The 24,455-nt window shown below is 40.2% G+C and overlaps 1 protein-coding gene across 2 annotated transcripts in view; it reads right to left on the bottom strand.

Annotated features, from left to right (window-relative positions):
• Positions 1-24,455, bottom strand: part of UPF2 (UPF2, regulator of nonsense mediated mRNA decay) — a 120,421-nt gene that overhangs the window by 73,014 nt on the left and 22,952 nt on the right. For both annotated transcript variants that reach the window (XM_021715899.1, XM_008064766.1), the window contains exons 4-8: positions 20,261-20,421; positions 16,436-16,633; positions 13,051-13,200; positions 10,919-11,022; positions 5,774-5,859 (exon numbers count right to left, since the gene is read on the bottom strand). In XM_021715899.1, the coding sequence (XP_021571574.1) occupies positions 5,774-5,859; positions 10,919-11,022; positions 13,051-13,200; positions 16,436-16,633; positions 20,261-20,421 (699 nt within the window). The remainder of the gene's footprint in view (positions 1-5,773; positions 5,860-10,918; positions 11,023-13,050; positions 13,201-16,435; positions 16,634-20,260; positions 20,422-24,455) is intronic.

Below are 24,455 nucleotides of genomic sequence, written 5' to 3'. Positions count from 1 at the left end.
ATTCCCTATCAGGATATGATGTCAACATAGAAATTAAGTGAAAGGAGATGGGGAAAAAATGGAAAGCCTAGGAGGTATGCTGCTTTCCTGCTTGTAATGCTGGAAGTTATGTATTATTCAAGGTTGGTAATTCAAATAAGACAACAATAACCACACCTTAGAGTAAAAAGGAAAATATTAAGGAAGATAAAATTATTAATCAGATGGGTGAGGAGAGGGGGTGAGAAGAACAGAGCACAGTTAATTTTATTATTGCTCATGGCAGGAAACAACATAGACTGTCTAAATAAGTGACCACTAAGCAAAGTTACAATCATAAAGGCAAGTACTAAAATAAAAACCCTTCTAAATCAGAAAACACTCATGCCCACACCAAATTTTTAAATATAAACAAAACACATGACTTTTAAAAATTAAACCAAAATGACAAATACAATAACTGAACTCAGACCAATCATGAATAGTCAAACTTACTTTTATTAAAAGTGTTTTCAGAATAGATCTCAAAGTAAAATTCAATACAATAATACATTTTTAAAAATCAATGGAAATAAAGTGATTCCAAAAGACTGAATATAAAAGAAAGGATTATGGTATATCAGACAAAATGCAAAAAAAAGACATAATTGTAATACTAGATGAGGTAGAATTCGGCCAAAAAGCATTAAGTAAGACCAAGAAGGATGCTTTATAATAACAAAAAATATAATTCACAATTAAGTTTTATCTACACACCAAATAACATAACGTAACATTCAGAAAGCTGAAATCATAGGAGATACAAGGGGAAATGAAACACACCAGCAGTCACAGTCTAATTCTTCTCTCTCAGCCCATTACTCACAGGCAAAAAAAAGTTACTAAAAAGGTTAAGAAAATGGAAGAAAAATGGAAGACCTTAATAAAAGTTATTTAATAATGTAAACATGATCAATGCATTTAACTCTGCACCATAAAAACAAAAATACTCCTTTTTTAATGCCCATGAAATGTTCATAAAAACTGACTAAATAGGCCACAAAGAAAATTTTCAAAAATTCCAAAAACTGAAAAGACAATAGTCTCTAACTACAGTACAATAAAAATATGAATTATTAACAAAGTCACACACACACAAAAAAGGCACACTACCTGGAAATTTCAAAACCCTAGCAACAACTTGAGTCACAAAGGAAATAAAACTGAAACAGCAGAATTTCTAGAAAACATAAGAAATCACAATATGCCGGAACAAAGAGACAGCTAAAACCATGCTCAAAGGACAACTCCTATATGAAATGCCAGAAAATGAACAAAATAAATGAAACAACCCAAAAAGTATTTAATAAAGAGAAGAGTCAAAAATAATGAGTAAGCAAATAATGAAACGGCAGAATAAATAATAAATCCAAAAGCTGGGCTTTTTGGAAGAATAAAACTAAAACAGATAAACCACTAGCTAATATAATCAAGAGGAAAAAGAGGAAGTACAAACATGGCACTTTTTGTAATGGCAAAAGACTGGAAAGTCTGAGATGGTTAAATACAGGATGTTCTTAAAAAGAAACACTGCGGCTTTAAGAGAAAGAACAAGGGAAATTGTTATGTACTGAGATGAAAAGATATGTACAATAAGTGGCTCCTTGTGTAAAACACAGGAAATAAGAATCTATAATTATCTTCTCTCGTATAGGCAAAAACAAGAATGGGAGAATACATAAGAATCAAGACAGTGGTTTCCTATTAGGAGGAGTGAGGAGGTGAGGGTAGGAAGGATACCTTTCACCATATAATGTTTTATGTTTCTGGGTCTTGAGTTATGAGGAAGTAATATTTATTCTTTAAAACTGAATATGACCAACACTAATTGATCAAGTATTTTTAAGCACATACCGTGTGCCCAACACTACACTAGGTGTTGGAGATGTACAAAATGAAAAGATTCAGTCCTCTCTCCTAATGAGCTGAGAGTCTCCACAGTATGGCAGAGAAACAGGCAGTAAATCAACAATTGGAATAAAATGGGCCTAATTCTTCACAAGAAGACAAGTTGAAAGTGCTATCAAGCAAAGTAGGGACCAAAGGGAGGCCCAAACTTTACTTGCACGATGACCACTTGTATACCTAATCCTAAATTGTAACCCACATCTTTAAAATAAAAAATAAATTAAAAATAAAAATAATATCTAGGCCGTGCACAGTGGCTCACGCCTATAATCCCAGAACTTTGGGAGGCCGAGGTGAGAGGATTGGCTGAGCCCACATGTTCGAGACCAGCCTGGGCAACTTGACAAGACCTCATCTTTACAATAAATCAAAAAGTTAGCCAGGTATGGTGGCTCATGCCTGTAGTTCCAGCTACTTGGAAGGTCGAGGCGGAAGGATCGCCTGAGACCAGCAGGTCGAGGCTGCGGTGGCCGTGAACGTGACACTATACTCCAGCCTGGATGACAGAGTGAGACTCCAACTTCAAAAATAAAAAATAGTATCTAAAAAATTTTCAAGTGTCTACATCAAGGGATTGAGGTAGGTTGCTCAGAGAAGCTCATGTGCTAAGAATTACAGGGTGAGTCAGAGACTTCCAGTTGAAAAATAAAAGCCATACCAGACAGAGTAGAAAGCAGAGCACAGGCATGGGAGTAGAAAGAGCAAAGGGCATTCAAAAAATCACTACAGACGAAGATTCTCCAAGAGGAAGCGTGGCTGGAATTAAGACTGGAGAAGCTGAAAATGGACTTGATAAGCAAGGACATGAATACCATGTTACATAATTTAATCACCTTTTACATGCCAGGTATTGTGCTAAGTGCCAGGGATAAGGAAGCAAACATGTCTCCTTCCTACGGCCTCCAGCCTAGAGGACAACATAAGGGAGTCCAAGAAAGAGTTTCTGCAGTAGCAGGAGGCCATGACCTTTCCTGTCTCTGTCTCTCTGCACACACTCTTGCCTCTGGCAGGGATGGTTTCTCTGTATTCCTATTCCTCACCCATCCCTTCTTTAGCCAGTTCCTTTCTCAGGACTCAGATTAAATGACCCTTGTTCCAGGCAGCCTCCTCCGACTCCCCTAGACTAAATCAATCAGTTCCACTAGCACTATGCCACTAAGCATGCTGGGTTTCTTCTTGATAACTGCACTTAGAATTACTTATGTCTTCCTCTCCAAGTTGCAAGCTATGTGAATACAAGGGGCAAGTCGATCTTGTTCACCACTGTACTGTATCTCCAACACTGACCACAGGATACAGCAGACTCTTAATGAATTATTTCATGTGTAAATAAATTTTAGAATATGACTTAATCTTTCCTGATCATTATATTAATTATAATAAACTTAGAATACTATATTTATATGCTTCAGGTATATAAAACTGTGAAGTCTATTTCTCATGGCCGAGAACAGTATAAATTTTAAGTACTTATGTCTTTTTTTATGCTTTTTTTCTCTCATCTCAAATGGTAAATTGTTTCTTCCTACTACTTTCTTTTTTTTGAGTTGGAGTCTCACCCGGTTGCCCAGGCTGGAGTGCAGTGGCACCCTTACGGCCACTGCAGCCTCAGCTCAGGCAATCCTTCTGTCTCAGCCTTCCAAGTAGTTGGAACCACAGGTACATGACACTAAGCCCGGCTAATTTTTAAATTTATTGTAGAGGCAAGGTCTCACCAAGTTGCCCAGGTTGGTCTCAAACTTCTGGACTCAGGCAATCGTCTCACTTCGGCCTCCCAAAGTGCTGGGATTACAGACTTGAGCCACCGAGCCCGGCCCCACTTTAGCAGATTCCAACTACTAATAATTTATAGCTTTCTATCTACTGAGTTAAGCAGATAAATTCCATTTATAAGTGATATGACTAGCATAAGAATAAATAATACTATACAATTTTTAAAGACTTTTGTTTGGAGGCAGGGAAGGAATGGGTACCCAGAAAGAGAAGGTGCTTTTTTATAAGTAAACTACTTCAACATCACTGCATGGTTTTTTTTGTTACCCAAGTCTTTTACTTTTGCTAACTTTACTTTATTCTATGTTATAAATGTTGCAATAAAAGTAAATTCAGATAATTGTGGCTACACATTTCTTTATTCAAATAAACAGCAGAAAAGAAATAATGAAAACAAGCCAGAGCACGGTGGCTCATGCCTGTAATCTCAGCAATTTGGGAGGCCAAGGCAAGAGGAATACCTGAGCCCAGGGGTTCAAGACCAGCCTAGGCAACTTGGTGAGACCTCATCACTACAATAAATCAGAATATTAGCCAGGCATGGTGGTGCATGCCTGTGGTTCCAGCTACTTGGAAGGCTGAAGTGGAAGGGTTGCCTGAGCCCAGCAGGTAAGGCTGTGGCCACTGCACTTCAGTCTGGGTGATAGAGTAAGATGCCAACTTAAAAAAAAAATTTCCTCTCCTAGTTGTACATAAAATAATGGTGTACCTCATAATTGATAGCTCTTTAGATTTTATGAATATAAATTTACATTGTAAAAATATAGTAAGCTGGGCTCAGTGGCTCAGCCTGTAATCCCAGTGCTCTGGGAGGCCAAGGCAAGTGGATTACCTGAGCCCATGGGCTTGAGACCAGCCCAGGCAACTTGACAAGACCTTGTTTCTACAATAAATCAAAAATTAGGGAAACTCCTTTGGGTCCCCTCCCACTGTAGAACTTTTCTGTCCTCTCAATTAATTCTGCTTTCTAAAAAAAAAAAAAGGGAAAAAAACTAGCTGGGCGTGGTAGTGCACTCCTGTAGTTCTGGCTACTTGGAAAGCTGAGGCCAAAGGATCACCGGAGCCCAGCAGGTCGACACTGGGGTGACAGTGAACGTGCCACTTCACTCCAGTTGGGCGATGGAGTGGGACTCCAACTCAATATATATATATAGTCCATATTACTCTCTATTACATAATTCTATATCAGCTCACTATATTAACACATTCCCATTCCCTTCCCCAAGACAAGTAGTTGATATCACTGAGAAATATTTCCATTATTAAGAGATCACGAGCCTCCATTAATGAATGGGTCAAATTAAAATTTTGCTCAAGAAAGCTTTTGCCTATGGATCCCTCAGAATTCTTATCTTTTGGGGTATCTATCTTAGCTATGCTGAATATAATCCTAATAGTTAAGAAAATTATTTCATTATTCCTTAAACAGAAATGGATCTCCTACCAGATCCTAAGACTAACAGTCTACGAGTGGTCCTGAAATGAGATGAAGTAGAGATAATTTAGTGTAATGTAAAGCAAAGGAATTCTCAAAAAGCATTATGTCACTGAATATGTATCTTGAATTACTAGCAAAACAATCACTAATGGGACTTCCAACTCTATCCAATGAGTCTCTAGGCAGGCCAATCTCATCTCTACACTATCCTATCCTACATAACTTGAAATTTTTCATTTAAACAAACTACAAGAATTAGATACACTAAATTAGTCTGATCTTTACACAAAATAAAAACTTAAATACTAGGTATTATTCTTTTATCATTAGAAGCAAAAGTGTAAGCCAATTACTTCTAGCAATTATTAACTTATTCTTCTTCAAGCTATTCTTAAACATTTTCTTTAAAAATAACAGCTATATCAGTAGAAATATTTCCACTAGAGTTAACAAGCAATGAACAAAAGTGAACAAGAAACAAGTTCTAGAAAATATGCTAATAATAACAATGCCTACTTAGTGAATAAAATAAAAAGACAAGTGATATTTTTAAAGAAGTAATTAAATAAGAATTTTGACTTACAACCATTCCTACAGAGCAAAAACACTAACAAATGTCTCTTTTTTAATACCTACCTTTGTCTGGGGACTATGAAGAGTGCTCGTACCAATTTCTTCCTGTTTGCTTTTGTGTTCATATTCATGCAAAAATCCATGGCTGCCTATTAAGAAAAAGCAAACTTGTTCTTTAAAAACCGTGATTTAGCTATGGAAAGCAGAAACTCTGCCTAGTATTTATTTTTACTTGTTCTTACACACTATACAATGGTTTTAAGACACTAGTATTGTAAGCATATCCTAAACTAAAAGATCACTCAACTAAAAGTCTTCTCTCTGAACATATAAAAAAGTCTGTTTCATAATTTTTACTTGCAACCCGGTGCTGGGAACAGAACTTCAAGGAGTAGCAGTGACATGTTTTGCAAATAACTATACGAAAAGTACAATTACTGCCCTTAGCCTCATTAAAGACAAGTAAGTCAATGTTAATATCAGGAAAGTTTTTGATAAAATTGAAAGTAGCAAGAATAGTTACCAATAATCAGAAAATGGCTATTGCTACTAAGGGTAGCCAAAAAGGAATAAAGATGAACTAGGAAAAAGAGATAGGCACAAATCATTCCCAGGAAGATGTAAGTGTAAGAAGGGCCCCTACATTCACCAAAAGGATTTAGTGTCAACAATCAGACTCAGTAATGCTGGGGCCTAGAAAACAAAACAACAAAATAAAGCTCCTTGGCACTCTGAGAGCTCTGAGCTAATGGAACACGGAAGGCCTTAGCAGCAGCTTCAGAGTCCAGGTCTCTCTAATCTTCCCTTGCTTCCCTCCCAAGTACAGAGAAAGACCCCCTCTCTCTCAAGTTCCCTTGTCTGACTTGGGAAGTTCTTCCAAAAGAAGCACAACCGCCTTCAATTTCCTGTCTGTAATCTCATCAGCTAGGGAAGACTGATATCTAAGTCACGCAAGCTCCTGGACAGACTTTTCATCTGTCCCTCTGAGAGGCGCCACCTGGGGAACTTTACCTGCACAACAGGACAGTCTTTGTAAACCATTTGAGCTGTCCCGCACCTTCCTGTGACTGTCACCACTACCCTACGGCGCAGAGGAACTTTGACCCAGACTCCATTCATCTCCTTAAAAAATCATTTACTCTCCCTACAAAATGACTGCATATCTCACCCCCCTCTCCCCTATGAAGAGGTTACTTAAACTTCAAAAACCTGGCCCTCTGAGTTTCACATTTTGTGTCACTCCCACACACCGAAACATTAATAAATTAGGACGCCTTTTCTGTCAAGATTATTTCAGCAGATTCAGTTATTGAACCTTCAGAGGGCAGAGGAGCTCTTTTCACCCCAACGGTAACTTCAACTAAAGAAATCGCATCAGCCGGGCTCGGTGGCTCAGCCTGTAATCCCACGCCTTTGGGAGGCTGAGGTGAGTGGATTGCCTGAGCCCGCGGGTTCGAGACTCGCCTGGGCGGCGAGACCTCATCTCTACAAAAAATCAAAAAATCAGCCGGGCGTGGTAGCACATGCCTGTAGTTCCGGCTACTTGGAAGGCTGAGGCGGAAGGATCGCCGGAGCCCAGCAGGCAAGGCTGCGGTGGCCGGGAGCGGCCACTGAACTCCAGTCTGGGCGACCGAGTGAGACTCCAACTCAAAAAAAAAAAAAAAAAAAAAGAAATCGCATCATAGGACTATAATGAACACCCACAATTGTTATTTAGTATAGCAATCCACCATTGCATATTTTAAGAACAAAACTGTGTCCACTATTTCATCAATATGTCTAATATCTAATGCAAGTATAAATGGTATGTTTTCGAAGTCTCTGAAAAACGAAAGTACAAATAATTAGTATTTTTAAAAAAACAAGTAGGCATAAGCTGGGCATGATGGCACACACCTGTAGCCCCAGGTACTCAGGAGGCTAAGGTAGGAGGATTGCTTGAACCCAGGAGTCCAGCCTGGGCAAACAGCAAGACCTTATCTCTTAAGAATAAAATTATTAAAAGACATGAAGAAACTTTGCTGATGTGAGATATACTTATTAGCATTTACTAAATTAGAAATTAAAACTAATACATTTAAAAAAACTTTAATTCAGCTGGGCTCGGTGGCTCAGCCTGTAATCCCGCACCTTTGGGAGGCTGAGGTGAGTGGATTGCCTGAGCCCGTGGGTTCGAGACCCGCCTGGACAGCGAGACCTCATCTCTACAATAAATAAAAAAATCAGCCTGGCATGGTAGCACATGCCTGTAATTCTGTCTACTCAGAAGGCTGAGGTGGAAGGATCACCAGAGCCCAGCAGGTCGAGGCTGCGGTGGCCGGGAACGGCCACTGTACTCCAGTCTGGGTGACAGAGTGAGACTCCAACTCAAAAAAAAAACCAACTTTAATTCACTTAAGAATAGCAACAAACCAGTCAGGTGCAGTGGCGCACACCTGTAATCTAAGCACTTTGGGAGGCTGAGGTGGGAAATTGCTTGAGCCCAGGAGTTCAAGACCAGCCAAAGCAACACAGCAAGACTTCACTGCCACAAAAAAATTCTAAACATTAGCCACATGTATAGGCAAGCACCTATACTCTCAGCTATTCACCAAGGCTGAGGAGGAAGGAATGCCTGAGCCCAGGTTGAAGCTGTGGTAAGCCATGATCATTCTACTGCACTCCAGACTGGGTGACAGATTCAGATCCTGGCTCAAAAAAACCCACCAATAAACCTATTACTTGCTAATGTTCTATGAAAAAACAAGAATAGTTTTCCAAATTTAAAAAAATTAATGAGTCACAAATGGTAGGTACTCTTAAAAGATAAGTGAATTCTGGCCAGGTTTGGTGGCTCAGCCTGTAATCCTAGCACTTTGGGAGGCCGAGGTGAGAGGATTGCCTGAGCCCACGAGTTCAAGACCCACCCCAGCAACTTGGTGAGACCTCATCTCTACAATAAATCAAAAATTAGCTGGGCGTGGTAGTGCGCACCCGTAGTTCCAGCTACTTGGAAGGATGAAGCAGAAGGATCACCAGAGCCCAGCAGGTCGAGGGTGTGGTGGCCAGGAGCGTGCCACTGGACTCCAATCTGGGTGACAGAGTGAGACTCCAATTCAAAAAAAAAAAGATAAGTGGATTCTTTTGCCTGTGGTTCCAGCTACTTGGAAGGCTAAGGTGGAATGATCACCTGAGCCCAGCGAGTCGAGGCTGCAGTGACCGTTAACATGCCACTGCACTCAAGCCTGGGTGACAGAGTGAGACTCCAACTCAAAAAACAACAAAAAAAGAATAAAAATGCACTGAGTCATTCAGATTCTCCAATGTACACATAATATTTTTAAATAACATTATATAGTATCACACCAATCTCATCAGAAAAATCTCATCGATAAAGTTCCTTCAGAAAAGAACTGGGACGTTATCAAGCTTATGGTAGTAGACATGTTTTCCAAAATTCTAATTTTTGTTGAAAACTCAAATTTGATCATTAGCACTAAATACTTTTAGTTGTTTTCCTTGATGTGGATTCACTTTGTTCAAATTTTAGAAAATGTCTGTTAAACATCCAAGTTTAAATATTTGTGGTTTCTCTATCAGTTCTTCCATGTAAAACTGCCATTCTATGAGAAAAACAACTAATTCAGTTTGTAACCCAAATAACTAACTACACATGCACTTTTCCTTCAGATAACCTTGAGACAGAAGTACTTTATGTGTCCTTCCTATGTTGGCAAGCTAAAAGAATGTGTATCAGGCCGGGCTGGGTGGCTCAGCCTGTCATCCCAGCACTTTGGGAGGCCAAGGCGAGTGGAGTGCCTGAGCTCACGGGTTCGAGACCAGCTCGGCAGCTTGGTGAGACCTCATCTCTACAATAAATAAAAAATTAGCCGGGCATGGTAGCGTGCACCTGTAGTTCCAGCTACTTGGAAGGCTGAGGCGGAAGGAGCGTCAGAGCCCAGCAGGTCGACACTGGGGTAGCCACGAGTGTGCCACTGCATTCCAGCCTGGGTGACAGAGTGAGACGCCAAAAAAAAAAAAAAAAGAGCATGTACCCAAAGGTTGAAACATAATAAAAATCACTCATTTTTATGAGTTCACCAAGAAGACTCTTAAGTGAAAGTGGCACAGTTTTTTAAATTGCAAATACAGTGCAATAAAGAATACAATGGTAAAAGAATAGTTTGATACCACTACCTAGATTCATGCTAAATGTCAGCAGCTATACCTATCATCACTCTAGCAAATGTGAAAACAGTGAAAAGGGGAAAAAAAAAACTTAGTAAAAAAAATTTAGTAAAAACTTAGTAAAAAAAAACTTAGTAAAAAAAATTTTAGCTGGGCTCAGTGGCTCAGCCTGTAATCCCGCGCCTTTGGGAGGCTGAGGTGAGTAAAGCCCGTGGGTTCGAGACCCGCCTGGGCAACGAGAACTCATCTCTACAATAAATCAAAAAATCAGCCGGGCATGGTAGCGCATGCCTGTAATTCCGGCTACTTGGAAGGCTGAGGCGGAAGGATCGCGGAGCCCAGCAGGTCGGGAGCAGCCACTGCACTCCAGTCTGGAGTTGAGACTAAAACTCAAAAAAAAAAAAAAAAAAAAATGTTGACCTCACAGACCCACTCAAGCCTCGAAAGTCACCAGGAAGCCACAGAAAACACTTTAGGAATCTCTGGTCTAAAACAATATTTCCGGTCAGGCACAGTGGCTCACGCCTATAATTCCAGCACTTTGGGAGGCTGAGGTGAGAGGATTGCCTGAGCCCACAGGTTGGAGACCAGTCTGGGCAACTTGGCGAGACCGCATTGCTACAATAAATCAAAAAATTAGCCAGGCGTGGTGGCACATGCCTGCAGTTCCAGCTACGCGGAAGGTTGAGGCGAAAGGCTCACCTGAGCCCAGCAGGTTGAGGCTACAGTGGCCGGGAGCATGTCACTGCCCTTCAGCCTGGGCAAGAGAGTGAGACTCCGACTCAAAAAGAAAAAATAAAATTAAACAATATTTCTCCAAGTGAGGGATCCATAAGTAAAGAGAAGAGAATTCTGGAGCTAATTCCATCCCCAAGCAGAACATTTACAACTGGATCTAATTTTATGTTGGATTCCCACGTAAGACTCTACTTGAAGAAATGGTTCAATTTACAGCTCAGTCTGAAAACCACAGACACGCCTAATTAGAAGACTCCTACAAGGTCTGTGTGCATGAATAAAATCACACAGAGATAACGATACCTTGTCTATGAGATCTCGGTTGACACAGTTGGGCAACTGCTGGAGGAAAGCATCTACTATGAGCTTGAGATGAGATCCAGTGCTGGCTTCTTCATCCTCTTGTTCTAATGTAAAATAGTTTTTAAACAGGTTTTAAAAGTACTCAGAGAACACAGAAAAAAACATCCAACTACAAGTTATTTGGAAAATAGATCATCCAGAGGTATTTTCACAGTCATGAAAACATTAAGCATTTTTTAGGATATTACCCTAAAAAGCTCACGTATCTCTAGAATCTTTCAGATATCAACTATTAATACCACACGAAGTCCAATTATTTATATTAGACAAAAACTTGCTGACAGAAAGCAGTGAGCTGCACAGTGACTCTGCTGCTATCTGCCCAGCGTCCTTGCCCCCATGTTCTTCAACCAGCAGCACTCCCAAGCTTGCCTAAAGAACCAAGCCTCCCCCATCCCATGTGATTCTGAGTGGGGTGGCTGCCGCAATCAAGTCACATGGAAGAGCAAGATGTGGCACAGCAACAGCGAGAGTCCTTCTGTGGTATTCACAGACTGATGATGGGAGAGAAACTTTTCCTCTGATGTCACTTAATGTGATGTCAATTCAAGCGTGGGGCCAACTCCAGCCATGCCTAGCCTCCCTTCATTATAGAAAGAATCCACAGTGAGAAACAATAAAGGCAACAGAGAGAAGAGCAATACTGATAAAAGGTATCCTTCTGATAAAGAATCTTTCCCAAGGTACCTCAAGCCAGTAATCCCAGCACTTTGGGAAGCAGAGGTAGGAGGACTGCTTGAGGCCAGGAATTCAAGACCAGCCTGGGCAATACAGCACAACTCCATCTCTACATTAAAAAAAAATTTTTTTTTGAATTGGAGTCTCACTCTGTTGGCCAGACTGAAGTGTGGTAGCACACTCCAAGCCACTGCAGCCACAACCTGCTAGATTCTGGTGATCCTTCCACCTCAGTCTTCCAAGAAGCCAGAACTATAGGCGTGTGCTGCCACGCCCAGCTAATTTTTTATTTATTGTAGAGAGGAGGTGTCGCCAAGTTGCCCGGGTGGGTCTCAAACCCGTGGGCTCAAGCAATCCACTCACTTCAGCCTCCCAAAGTGCTGGGATTACAAGCTGAGCCACCAAGCCCAGGCTACAAACAAATTTAAAAAACAAAAAGTTAGCCAGGCATGGTGACCTGCACCTATAGTCCCAGTTATGTGGGAGGCTGAGGCAGAAGAACTGCTTAAGCCCAAGAGCTCAAGGTTGCAGTAAGCTATGATTATGCCAGTGTACTCCACCTGGGCAACTAAGCAAGCCTCTATCTCAAAGAGAAAAAAAAAAAGAATCTTATCTAATAGACTCAATAGAAAATAAACACAATGCTTTTATTCCTAAATACAAACACAACTCAATTATAGAGGCAGATAAAATTAACACAAACTGATAAACTAGTTGTTTCTACCTTACAACCATTTCAAAATAACTTTCAAATACATTTATGCTGAATTTGTAAAGATTATGTCATATAATTAAAATAATAAGGGTAATGCTAGAATCTGTCAGAAAAATGTAAGAAGCATCCTTTGGACTATTTAGGATTAAGAAATTTAGAATTTAGATGATCACTAATAAATATCATAAGTAGACACATAGGCCGGGCTTGGTGGCTCAACCTGTAATCCCAGCACTTTGGGAGGCCGAGGTGAGTGGATTGCCTGAGCCCGCGGATTCAAGACCCGCCTGGGCAATTTGGCGAGACCTCATCTCTACAATAAAGATCAAAAAATTAGCCGGGCGTGGTAGCGCATGCTTGTAGTTCCAGCTACTCGGAAGGCTGAGGCAGAAGGATCGCCGGAGCCCAGCAGGTTGAGGCTGCGGTGGCCGGGAGCGGCCACTGCACTCCAGTCTGGGCAACAGAGTGAGACCCCAACTCAAAAATAAAATAAAATAAAATAAGTAGACACATAGTAGATATGTAGTGTTTTGTATCAATTGAATTCCAAAAAATTGATGTCTGAAAACAGAAAAACAAGGAATTAAGAAATAGAGACTTGAAAAGATCCATATATGAGACAAGAGCTTTGTGTGAAAATAAGGACTAAAGAATGAAGACTGATGAAATAGTCCCTTACCTTGTTCATCAAGAAGCTTCTTTGTAAGATCTTCAGCTTCATCTCCACCCTCTAATTCCAAGCTGTCATCATTGATTTCCAGATTCTCCAACTCAAGTTCTAAATCATCAGGACTTGATACTTCCTTATTATCCTTAGGTTCCTTTGCCTCTGTTTAAAAACAAAGAACAAGTATACCCAATCCAAAGTGATTCTGAAATCCTGCTATAAAAAGTAACAAGTCACAAAATCTGCAACACTTGTTTTCAAACCTACAAGTCCACCTGGCAATAGTATGAGTGGAAATTAACATACTCCGGTTTTGTAAAGCACATCATGCTCACTAAGAACAAAGAGCAGAACTTCTTTGGTTCCGTCTGCCGTCTGTCCACCGCAAAGATGGAGGCATGGACGGGCGAAGGCTCACACAGCACCAGGGTCTGTGCTACACACAGATGCGAGGCAATAACGCCAGTCAGGTCAACTGGATGCAGAGGAAGAAGCGTCTCAGACCCCAAGATGAGCTCAGACTGTTTTTTATTCTGGGTCATGAGCAGGAGGTAAGACGTAAATGTGCTTTCATATGAAAATTGACTTACAGAAATATTTAAGATAAATTGCAAAGATAGGAAAGAATAGGTATAGAAAGACCAAAAAGGAAAATACCCTTATAATAGAGAAAAACAAAAATGGTACATAACAAAGTTAAATGGCCAGGAATTGGTAAAAAGCTAAAAAGGAGGAATTTAAAAAAAAAAAAGGAAATAAAGCCTTAGTTCAACAAGATTGGCAAAAGTTTAATAACTGCTGAAGCTGGGTGACAGAAAACCATGAATTCACTATACTAGCCTTACTTTTGTTTGAAAATATTCCTAGGCAAAAAATAAAAAAGCCTCCATTCAAGAATTTATACTTAGACTGAAAATATGGTTTCCTCAGCTTCATCTCATATTCTTTAATCTCCTAATTTCTTCATTGAAAGCAGAAATGTCTTGCTGACAGTTGATGTCATACCATATTTGGCAGAATGAAAGCTCTAATTAGTGTGTATTGGTTTTAGTACCTCTAAAAGGAGACAGACTGCTATTTACTATTCTCTCATTCATGCATCTTTCCATTCAACTAGTATTAACTGAATTTCTACCACATGCTGGGTACTGTTCTAAGCATCAGGGATACAGCCTTGACTGTAGGAGACAAAAATCCCTGCCCATTCGGAGACTAAACTCACTCCCCATGTTCCCTGATATCTGCTATCAAAACACTGATTAGTTACTGCACATTCAGAACTATGCAAAGCTGCTGAGCATTCAGAAAAAAAGCTTAAAATGTGGCCATTGCTCTCAAAAAAGTATAAAATTTATCTGAGGAAATAAAACTAACATGCAAAGGGAGTTAAGTGGGGTATACAGGGTAGAGGGTTGCAAGCAGGCCACAGAACCACACAGGATGTGCAGACTGGAAAGGACAGCAAGTTAAGGGAGACATGGTGACAATATGGTTGGAATGAGAGACCTGAAACAAGCTAGGCAGAGTCCTAGAGATAACATTAACAATGCTAACTTATATTCTAAGTATCTATAAGGCTATTAAAGGACACTGCACAGGAGAGCACAATTATTATTATTACTATTATTTTAGAAGCAAGGTTTAGGCCAGGTGTGGTAGCTCACATCTAAAATCCCAGCACTTTGGGAGGCTGAGGTGAGAGTACTGCCTGAGCCTCCAGGTTAGAGACCAGCCTGGGCAACTTGGCGAGACCTCATCGCTACAATAAATCAAAAAATCAGCCAGGCAAGGTGGCACACACCTGTAGTTCCAGCTACTTGGAAGGTTGAGGCAGGCCGGGCTCAGTGGCTCAGCCTGCAATCCCAGCGCTTCGGGAGGCCAAGGTGAGCAGATTGCCTGAGCCCACGGGTTCAAGACCCACCTGGCCAACTTGGCGAGACCTCATCTCTACAATAAATCAAAAAATTAGCCGGGTGTGGTAGCACGCGCCTGTAGTTCCAGCTACTTGGAAGGCTGAAGCGGAAGGATCGCCAGAGCCCAGCAGGTCGAGGCTGCAGTAGCCAGGAGTGTGCCACTGTACTCCAGTCTGGACAACAGAGTGAGACTCCAATTCAAAAAAAAAAAAGAAGGTTGAGGTAGAAGGGAGACTAACAGGTTGAGGCTGCAGTGGCCATGAGTGTGCCACTGGACTCCAGTCTGGGCGACAGAGTGAGACTCCAACTCAAAAACAAAAAAAAAACAAAAACAAAAAAAAAGAAGAAGCCCAGGCTGGAGTACAATGGTGTGACAACAGCTTCCTGTAGCCTCCAATTCCTGGGATCAAGTGATCCTCCTCCCTCAGCCTCCCAAGTAGCTGAGACTACAGGTGTGTGCTACCTCAACCAGTTAATTTTTTTTCTTGAAGAGACAGGATCTTTATTTGTTGACTAGGTTGGTTTCAAACTCCTGACACCAAGCAATCTCCCCACCTCAGCCTCCAAATGTGTGAGATTACAGGCAAGAACCACCACGCTTGGCCTTAAAATTAATGTTTATGAATGCACAGAAGGGAGCAAGAGCAAATGACAGGGCATCCAGATAGGACAGCAGCCCAGGTAAAAGATGATGGTGGCTTAGATTAGAACAGTGGCTGTAAATGTAAGAGAAATTGGAGAACCATGGTGTAACTGGCATTCAAAACCTCCCACTCTATTCACGATCTCAAAGCTCTTGATTTTTCTAAAGCAACTCTTCCCTACAGAGTTGGTTATATCCAGCCTAAAAAGGGCATCACAGGTGAAGAGCACTTGCCCTAACAATTCCACTGGAAGAAATTCATGGCTTACCAAGACCTCACATGATTTCATTACAAGATATTATAAACACTTGTAATTAACTCACATGAACTTAAATGTAAAAGCACTGTTAAAAGCTTATCAATTATCACCCTTTAATACTCCATTCCATATTATTCTGTCATTCATTCACTCTAATGACCCAATCTTCATAGTCTGAAATTAGCAATTACAACTTTTTTTTTAAAAAAATCAAATACAAGCTGGGCCCGGTGGCTCAGTCTATAATCCCGCGCTTTGGGAGGCTGAGGTGAGTGGACTGCCTGAGCCCGCGGGTTCGAGATCCGCCTGGGCAACTTGGCGAGACCTCATCTCTACAATAAATCAAAAAATTAGCCGGGCGTGCTAGCGCGCGCCTGTAGTTCCAGCTACTTGGAAGGCTGAGGCAGAAGGATTGCCGGAGTCCAGCAGGTCGAGGCTGCGGTAGCCAGGAGTGGCCACTGCACTCCAGTCTGGTGACAGAGTGAGACTCTAACTCAAAAAAAAAAAAAACAAAAAAAAAAATACGTTTTAAAGCTAATTTTTGTAGCACTTAATGTAAATATTTTTTCTCTAGAATTTACCTCTGGATTCATCTTTGTTGGATTCTTTATTCTGACAACTTTTTTCATTGTCTTTAAACAAGATGGCTGGAACAAAAGCCTTCAAATCAATGAGGTTCTCATAAAAATTCCGAGCATCTTCGTCTTCCCAAATACCACCTTCCAAGTCATATTCTCCAGGTTTACCAGGTGTAAATATATCAATTCCAGGCCCATGTTCTACAATAAGAAAAATCACAGGTAATTAACACCATCTGAGGTATAGGATGTTAAACATGACATTATGAAATATTTTAAATTTCAATTGTATAACTATTGAATCTTGAATGTTTCCACTGATAGATATTTATTCAATCAAAAAGCATTTGGAATTGTATATATGGCCATCCTCAACATCAAATCACAACTGTATTTTAAGTAAAGTCTTAAACTAGAACAGACTAGAAGACAGCATAAAGATGTTTTTCTCTTAAATTTGTTTTCAGCAATTAACATGAGTTTAAGTAGTCATTTGATATATTAGGTTTATCTTTATGAAACTTAAAATCAAAGAAACAAATATATAAACCAGGCCACTCATAACCCTTCCAGTCCCATCTCCCCCAAAAAGCACATTTTTTGATAACTCACAACCCTCTGTACCATTTATATCACACTTACACACCACCTATATCTGCCTTAATAGACCATAAGCCATTAATTAAGAAGCACCATCAGCCAGGCATGGTGGCTTTCGCCTGTAATCCCAGCACTTCGGGAAGCGAAGGCAAGAGGACTGTCTGAGCCCGTGGGTTCAAGACCAGCCTGGGCAAGATGGCAAGACCTTGTTTCTACAATAAATCAAAAAATTAGCTGAGCATGATGGTACACGCCTATAGTTACAGCTATGTGGAAGGCTGAGGTGGAAAGATTGCCTGAGTCCAGCAAGTCGACATTGCAGTGGCCGTGAGCCACGTGCCACTGCACTCCAGTCTGGTGACAAAGTGAGATTTCTATTCAAAAATAAATAAGTAAATAGTTAAAAAATAAAACACTGGCTGAGCGCGTTGGCTTATACCTATAATCCCAGCACTTTGGGAGGCCGAGGTGAGAGGACTGCCTGAGCTCGCAGGTTTGAGACCAGTCTGGGCAAATCGGTGAGACCTCATCTCTACGATAAATAAAAAATTAGCCAGGCATGGTGGCACATGCCTGTAGTTCCAACTCCTTGGAAGGCTGAGACAGAAGGATCACCTGAGCCCAGCAGATTGAGGCTGCGGTGGCCATGAACATGCTGCTACATTCCAGCCTGGTTGACAGAGTGAGACTCCAACTCAAAAATAAAAAATAAAACATTAAAAAAAAAAAAGAAGCACCCTCCTTTTGGTACAATCCTTAATATATTGTAGATTGCCACTGCAAACCTAAAATAAACCAAATGGGTCAGACTCTAGTTTTAAGTTTATTCAAGTGTAAAATCTGAGGACAGTCTCTTGGAAAGCACAGATTCTAAGAAACGGAAGTTAGTGTTCCAAAGTGTAGAAGCTAGAAATTGCTTATATAAACAAAGTTTAGGGAAGCTTAACAGAATTTCACCATCTTTCTACATAAAATTTAATGCACAATTATGACTATCTAATTAGTTATAAAATCAAAGATGAAACTGTTTCCAATTAATTTAATTGTACCCCAGAACAAAGCTTAATAATATTTGTAAGAACATAAAAATATCCAGCTCAAATCCAATAAAACATGAGCAGGCAAGCAAAGAAGTGGAAAAATGATCAGACATGCAAATGAAATCAATAAATCACCATCATCATCAACTGAAACCAACCCAAAACTGACAGATGACATAATTAGTGCACAAGGACATTAAAATAGTTCATTAACTGTAGTTCATATGTTCAAAAGGAAGAAAGTGAAAGTGTTAGAGATAAGGAAAATATGTCGTGCTTTTAGACACAAAAAATCTATCTCTAGATGGAATTAACAGCTATTAGAAATTGTAAAAGAAGCCGGGCTCGGTGGCTCAGCCTGTAATCCCTCGCCTTTGGGAGGCTGAGGTGAGTGGGTTGCCTGAGCCCGCGGGTTCGAGACCCGCCTGGGCAGCGAGACCTCATCTCTACAATAAATCAAAAAATCAGCCGGGTGTGGTAGCGCATGCCTGTAATTCCGGCTACTTGCATGGCTGAGGCGGAAGGATCGCTGGAGCCCAGCAGGTGGAGGCTGCGGTGGCCGGGAGCGGCCACTGCACTCCAGTCTGGGTGACAGAGTGAGACTCCAACTCAAAAAAAAAAAAGAAATTGTAAAAGAAAAAAAATCACTAAATTTAAAGATATAGCAATAAAAACTATCCAATATCAAAGACAGGAAAAACAAAGGAGAATGAAATGGACAGAGCATTAATGAGCTATCTTCAAACAACCTGAAATATGTGTAATTGAATCCTTCTGAAGATACAAAAGAAGAAACAGAAAACACAACTGAAGAAATAAAGGTCAAGATTTTCCAAATGTGATCAAAACTATAAACTCACAGATCCAAGAAGTTCAATGAACCCCAAGTTCAATGAACCCCGAGTACAAGAAACATAAAAAAACCACACAAAGGCTGGGCATGGTGGCTCACACCTGTAATCTCAGTAGTTTGAAAGGCGAGAGGATAGCCTGAGCCCAAGAGTTCAAGACCGGCCTGGGCAACATGGCTAGACATCGTCTCCATAATAAATCAAAAATGTAGCCAGGTGTTGTAGAATGCCCCTGTAGAGTCCCAGCTACTTGTAAGACTAAGGCGGAGGGAGTGCCTGAGCCCAGCAGGTCAAGGATGTGGTGGCCATAACTGTGCCACTGCACTCCAGCCTGGGCAACAGAGTGAGACTCCAACTCAAAAAAAAAAAACAGAAAGCCACACTAAGCTATATGATAATTAAGTTGCTTGAAATCGGCAATAATGAAAAATGTTTAAAGAAACTAGAGGGGAAAAAAACCACATTATTTAAAAGCAAAATTAAAATAGGGGCATTCTTGTTAGAAACAATGCAAACTAGAAGACAGGAGCAGCATCTTTAAAGTACTGAAAGAATCAAAATCTCTCACCCAAAACGTCTATACCTGATTAAAATATCTCTTAGGCCAGGCACAGTGGCTTACACCTGTATATCAGCACTTTGGGAAGTTGAAGCAGGAGGGCTGCTTGAGCCCAGGAGTTCAGACCAGTCCGGGTAACATAGCGAAACCTTGTCGCTACAAAAAAATCAAAAGATTTGCCAGGTGTGGGGGTGCATGCCTGTAGTCCCAGGTACTTGGGAGGCTGAGGTGGAAGGATCACCCGAGCCCAGGAGGTCGAGGCTACAATGAGCCGTGATCACGTCACGGCATTACAGTCTGGGCAACAAAGTGAGACCTTACTCAAAAATTAAAAAATACAGAAATATAGAAACACCAGAATTACATAGGTCCAATCACAGTCTTGTTACCTATCTGACAAAATGAATATTTCTATAAGTCCAAGGATAATAAAGACACACTCCTATTAGATATAATCCAAGGATATGTATAACACAAGAACCTGAAGGAACTCATCATCATATAATTTGAGTTCATTACTGTTCCCTAAGTACAGAACCTTTTCCATCCAGGGATCATTTCATGTAGTTTTTCAAGGTTATCATTAAGTCTTAATACAATTTCTTCCTTTAAAAAAAAGTTGAGGCTATTTTTATTTTATTCTTGTATGTCCTTCCAACGTAATGAAGCATTTTTAAAACTTAAATTCTCCATACTACACATTTGACATGCCTAAAGGTAAGTGATAACGTTTATAAACCAACACACAAAAACCACAATGTTTGTAAGCATATCTTACCTTCTGGTGTTGGTTTGTCTTGAGGAAGATCTGGCATATTTTCATCCAAAAGGTCTGCTAGGGATTGAGAATTCGCCAGCAGCTTCTGGTAGGACATAGCAAACTCCTCATACTGTTTATGTCTATCTTCACTTAGCTCCCCCTTAGAATGTAGAATACGCCTATAAATAAACAATGAAATAATCTGACAATCCTATCAAAATAGGTGTGATTGTGCATCATTATATGGGAAAAGTTCCCAAAAGTTTGATTTTATCCCACAAATTTGCACAATCTTCTTCACCATTTTTATGTAACATTTTCAAAATGTATCTGAAAATTAAAATATATGTAATCACATTCATCTGAGCAATTACATTTTCACAATGGTTCCTCAAAGAATATAAAGGCTGCTTACAGAATTACTACAATTTTAACAATATACTACTACATAATTTAGAATTATTTAGTATTGTTACAGTCATAGTCTTCTCAGACATACAGTTAACCAAAACTATTTAGCACAACTACACAAGTCAGTTTTCAAAAGCAATGGGTTATAAAAATTAAATCAATTATTCTTAAACATCCACAATGATTTGACTCAGAAATATCATATTTAACAATAGACCACGAGTAATTTAAACTTTTTTAGCATTTACTGTCATACTCCCTTCAGACGAACCAAGTTAACCAAAACTATTACACAATCACACAAATCAGTTTTTAGAAATCTGTTTTGAACAGGCTCAAAAACAACGAGTTATTCTTAAACTTCCAAATGACTGGAATTCAGATTATCTTTTTGAAAAGTCCACATCTGCAGCATGGTGCCTCATGCCTGTAACACCAGCCCTTTGGGAGGCTGAGGCAAGAGGATCACTTGAAGCTGGTATTCAAGACCAGCCTGGGCAATCTGGCAAGATCTCATCTCTAAAAATGCATGCCTATAGTCCTAGCTACTTGGGAGTCTGTGGTGCAAGGATTGCCTGAGGCCAGGAGTTTGAGGCTACAGTGAGCTATGCTCCTGCCTGAGGCCAGGAGTTTGAGGCTACAGTGAGCTATGCTCCTGCCTGGGCAACAGAGCAAGAAAAACAAGTCCACATCTTCCACATGGCCAATTCTCAATCCAAGTACTGGGTACTTGTCCATTTAACAAGTATTATCTGAGTTTGCCACTTAACTCAGGCCAGGCCATCTCGAGGACCAGTCTTCCACTTTGTAACAATACTACAATAAGCCACCCATAATTACAAATGCAAAACTATTGGAAAATACCCACATACATAAAGTAAAATAAACATTTTAGTACATTGGTGTAAGTAGTTGACACTTATATAGCTGGCCCCAATTTTTTTCTATAGTAACTATCCATGCAGTAATGTAACATTTGAAGTTGATAAACCATAATGCAAACTCAAAAAAAATGGAATCTATTTATTAAAAACTGTGTATTTATTCTTACATGTTTAAACTTCAGTCGCCTTAAAAGTACTGCTTGACGCAATACACCTATCAAGTCACTTTTTCCACTGCTCAAAACAGTTTTTGAAACATCAATATTGATGCCTTTTTCTGCTTCTGCTGTTTTTTGTTTCACTTCTTCCACGTTTCCTTTTGAGAACTTCTTTCATCCAGAGAAACTCAAATTGCTCAGGGCTAGGTCGGGTGAACAGGGAGGGTGGGGCCCGGGGGCCATGCTGTTTTTAGTCAAAAACTGCTGAACACTCAGTGCGGTATGGGCAGGTGTGCTGTCTGGGTGGAAGAACCAGTCACCTGTTTGCCACAACTTGGATGTTACTCAAGAATGCAGCCTCTCACAACAAAGCTAGCTAGTACACTGATGCCAGTGGATTCCAAGAACACTTACCTAGCGGGGGAAGCCTGTACCACAAGGGGCCCGCTTTCCAAAAGATAATTCTGTTCTTTGGGGTCCCCCTAATATAAGTTCCAAAAGTCCATTGTAAATCATCTTCAAAAGTAATACTTGGAAAATTTTTATTCCTTATCATTTTCCTCATGAATAGTGAAGAAAATAAGGTTTGTTTGTGACATTATTTTCTAAAGAGTTACAGAAAATAAGGAAGGCAAATCATGTCTACACTTATTCTTGCCAGCTTACTTGAAACAATGTGCAAACTTCCCCATCTTAATCTATTCCCACTCACTAAGTTTGTTTAAATACTATTAACAATCCAAATAACAACATTTTTTTTTTTCCAGAATATCAGTTCCCATGACAGGCATATCAATGCTTAGATTCATTATATCCAGTCATTTCCTTTTTCAAATCTCATCTACTGGAGACTAAAATGAGACATTTCACTCAGTTTATTATTTAAATATATATTAGACAACATCATTCTACCAACACATTAGCAAAATACCAGAATAGTTTGTAATAATCAAGGCTAAAAAAGTGCTACTCTAAAAACACTGTCATAAGAGAGCAGTTTTCTCTCTTCATTTATGTCAGACGAATACTACCAGCAAAAGCAAAATTTCTTTCAAAAAGTTTTACAAATAAATTTCAAAAATTAAAAAAACACAAAGCAGCCAGGCTCGGTGGCTCAGCCTGTAATCCCGCGCCTTTGGGAGACTGAGGTGAGTAGATTGCCTGAGCCCGTGGGTTCGAGACCCGCCTGGGCAGCGAGACCTCAACAATACAATAAATCAAAAAATCAGCTGGGCGTGGTAGCGCATGCCTGTAATTCCGGCTACTTGTAAGGCTGAGGTGGAAGGATCGCCGGAGCCCAGCAGGTCAAGGCTGTGGTGGCCGGGAGTGGCCACTGGACTCCAGTCTGGGCAACAGAGTGATACTCCAACTCAAAAAACAAAAAACAAAAAAACACAAAGCATTTAACAATATTCACAACCATGAAAGAAACAACCCACATCGGTGCTCTGAATGAGCTTGTTGGAACTTTTAATCAGGCGTTCCAATAGAAGTCATTTTGGAAGTTAAAAAAAGTCATTAAACAGCCGGGCTCAGCAGCTCAGCCTGTAATCCGCGCCTTTGGGAGGCTGAGGTGACTGAGGTGAGTGGATTGCCTGAGCCCGCGGGTTCTCCGCAGGGAGACCTCATCTCTACAATAAATCAAAAAATCAGCCAGGCGTGGTAGCACATGCCTGTAATTCCGGCTACTCGGAAGGCTGAGGCGGAAGGATTGCCAGAGCCCAGCAGGCGAGGCTGCGGTGGCCGGGAGCAGCCACTGCCCTCCAGCCTGGGTGGACTCCAACTCAACAACAACAAAAAAATATACGGGGTACAATTCTAATCCCAGCATTTTGGAAGGCCAGGAGGTTGAGACCAGACTGGGCAATACAGCAAGACTGCAACTCTACAAAAATAGGCATGGTGACCTACACCTGTAGTCCCAGCTACTTGGGAGGCTGAGGTGGAAGAACTGCCTGAGCTGAGTAGTGATCATGCCACTGCCCTCCAGTCTGAGTGACACAGACCCTGACTCAAAAAAAAAAAAAAAGATATGCAATAGTCACTAAGAATTTCTAACAGATAAGCAGTAGCAAAGTAATGACTATTTTATCAGAACAAAAAATAAGTCTTTTCCATTATCTAACTCACTTCCACATATCTGCCTGGGGCTGTGCATTGAATCAATTAAAAGTGATCTATGATGGTGCCCTTAGCCAGTCTAACTGAAACCAAACTAAAACTTTAAAGCTTGAGTGATACTCCTTGTCCTTCCCTCAATTCCACAATCAAATTCATTAACAGCACTAATTTATCTATTTACTGAATATGTAGGTAAATTACTATTCAGTGCTAACAGTGCTGAGAAAAAGTTCGGCTTTTGGTTTGATATAATCTGAACTTTAATATAAGATATATATAATCATATCTTACATTAACCACTTGGTAAGCAGGACAGGATATCAATGAATGGAGTCATGAGTTCTGTTTATACAGAACCGACATATGTAGTCATATATCTTTTCCTTGACCATCTATTTAATATACATTTACTGAACATCTGACTAAATCCATGGCAAGTAATAAGATGCTATATAGACCTAAAGCATAAGAGATAAGCCATCATAGGTGCCTGAATATTAAAATACCCAAGTATCATTTAGAAATTCTAAAGAAATTAAAAGGAAGTATGTTTAATGTATGGATTAAATATGCCAGGCTGTTTTTTTTGGGGGAGAACTTTATGAAGTTCATAGGAAAAGATTTTCATTTTAATTCTTC

This window comes from Carlito syrichta, unplaced genomic scaffold (genome assembly GCF_000164805.1).
Source record: "Carlito syrichta isolate Samal-C Ts95f unplaced genomic scaffold, Tarsius_syrichta-2.0.1 Scaffold308004, whole genome shotgun sequence".
Taxonomy (NCBI): domain Eukaryota; kingdom Metazoa; phylum Chordata; class Mammalia; order Primates; family Tarsiidae; genus Carlito; species Carlito syrichta.
This window is presented reverse-complemented; position numbering and strand designations above follow the sequence as displayed.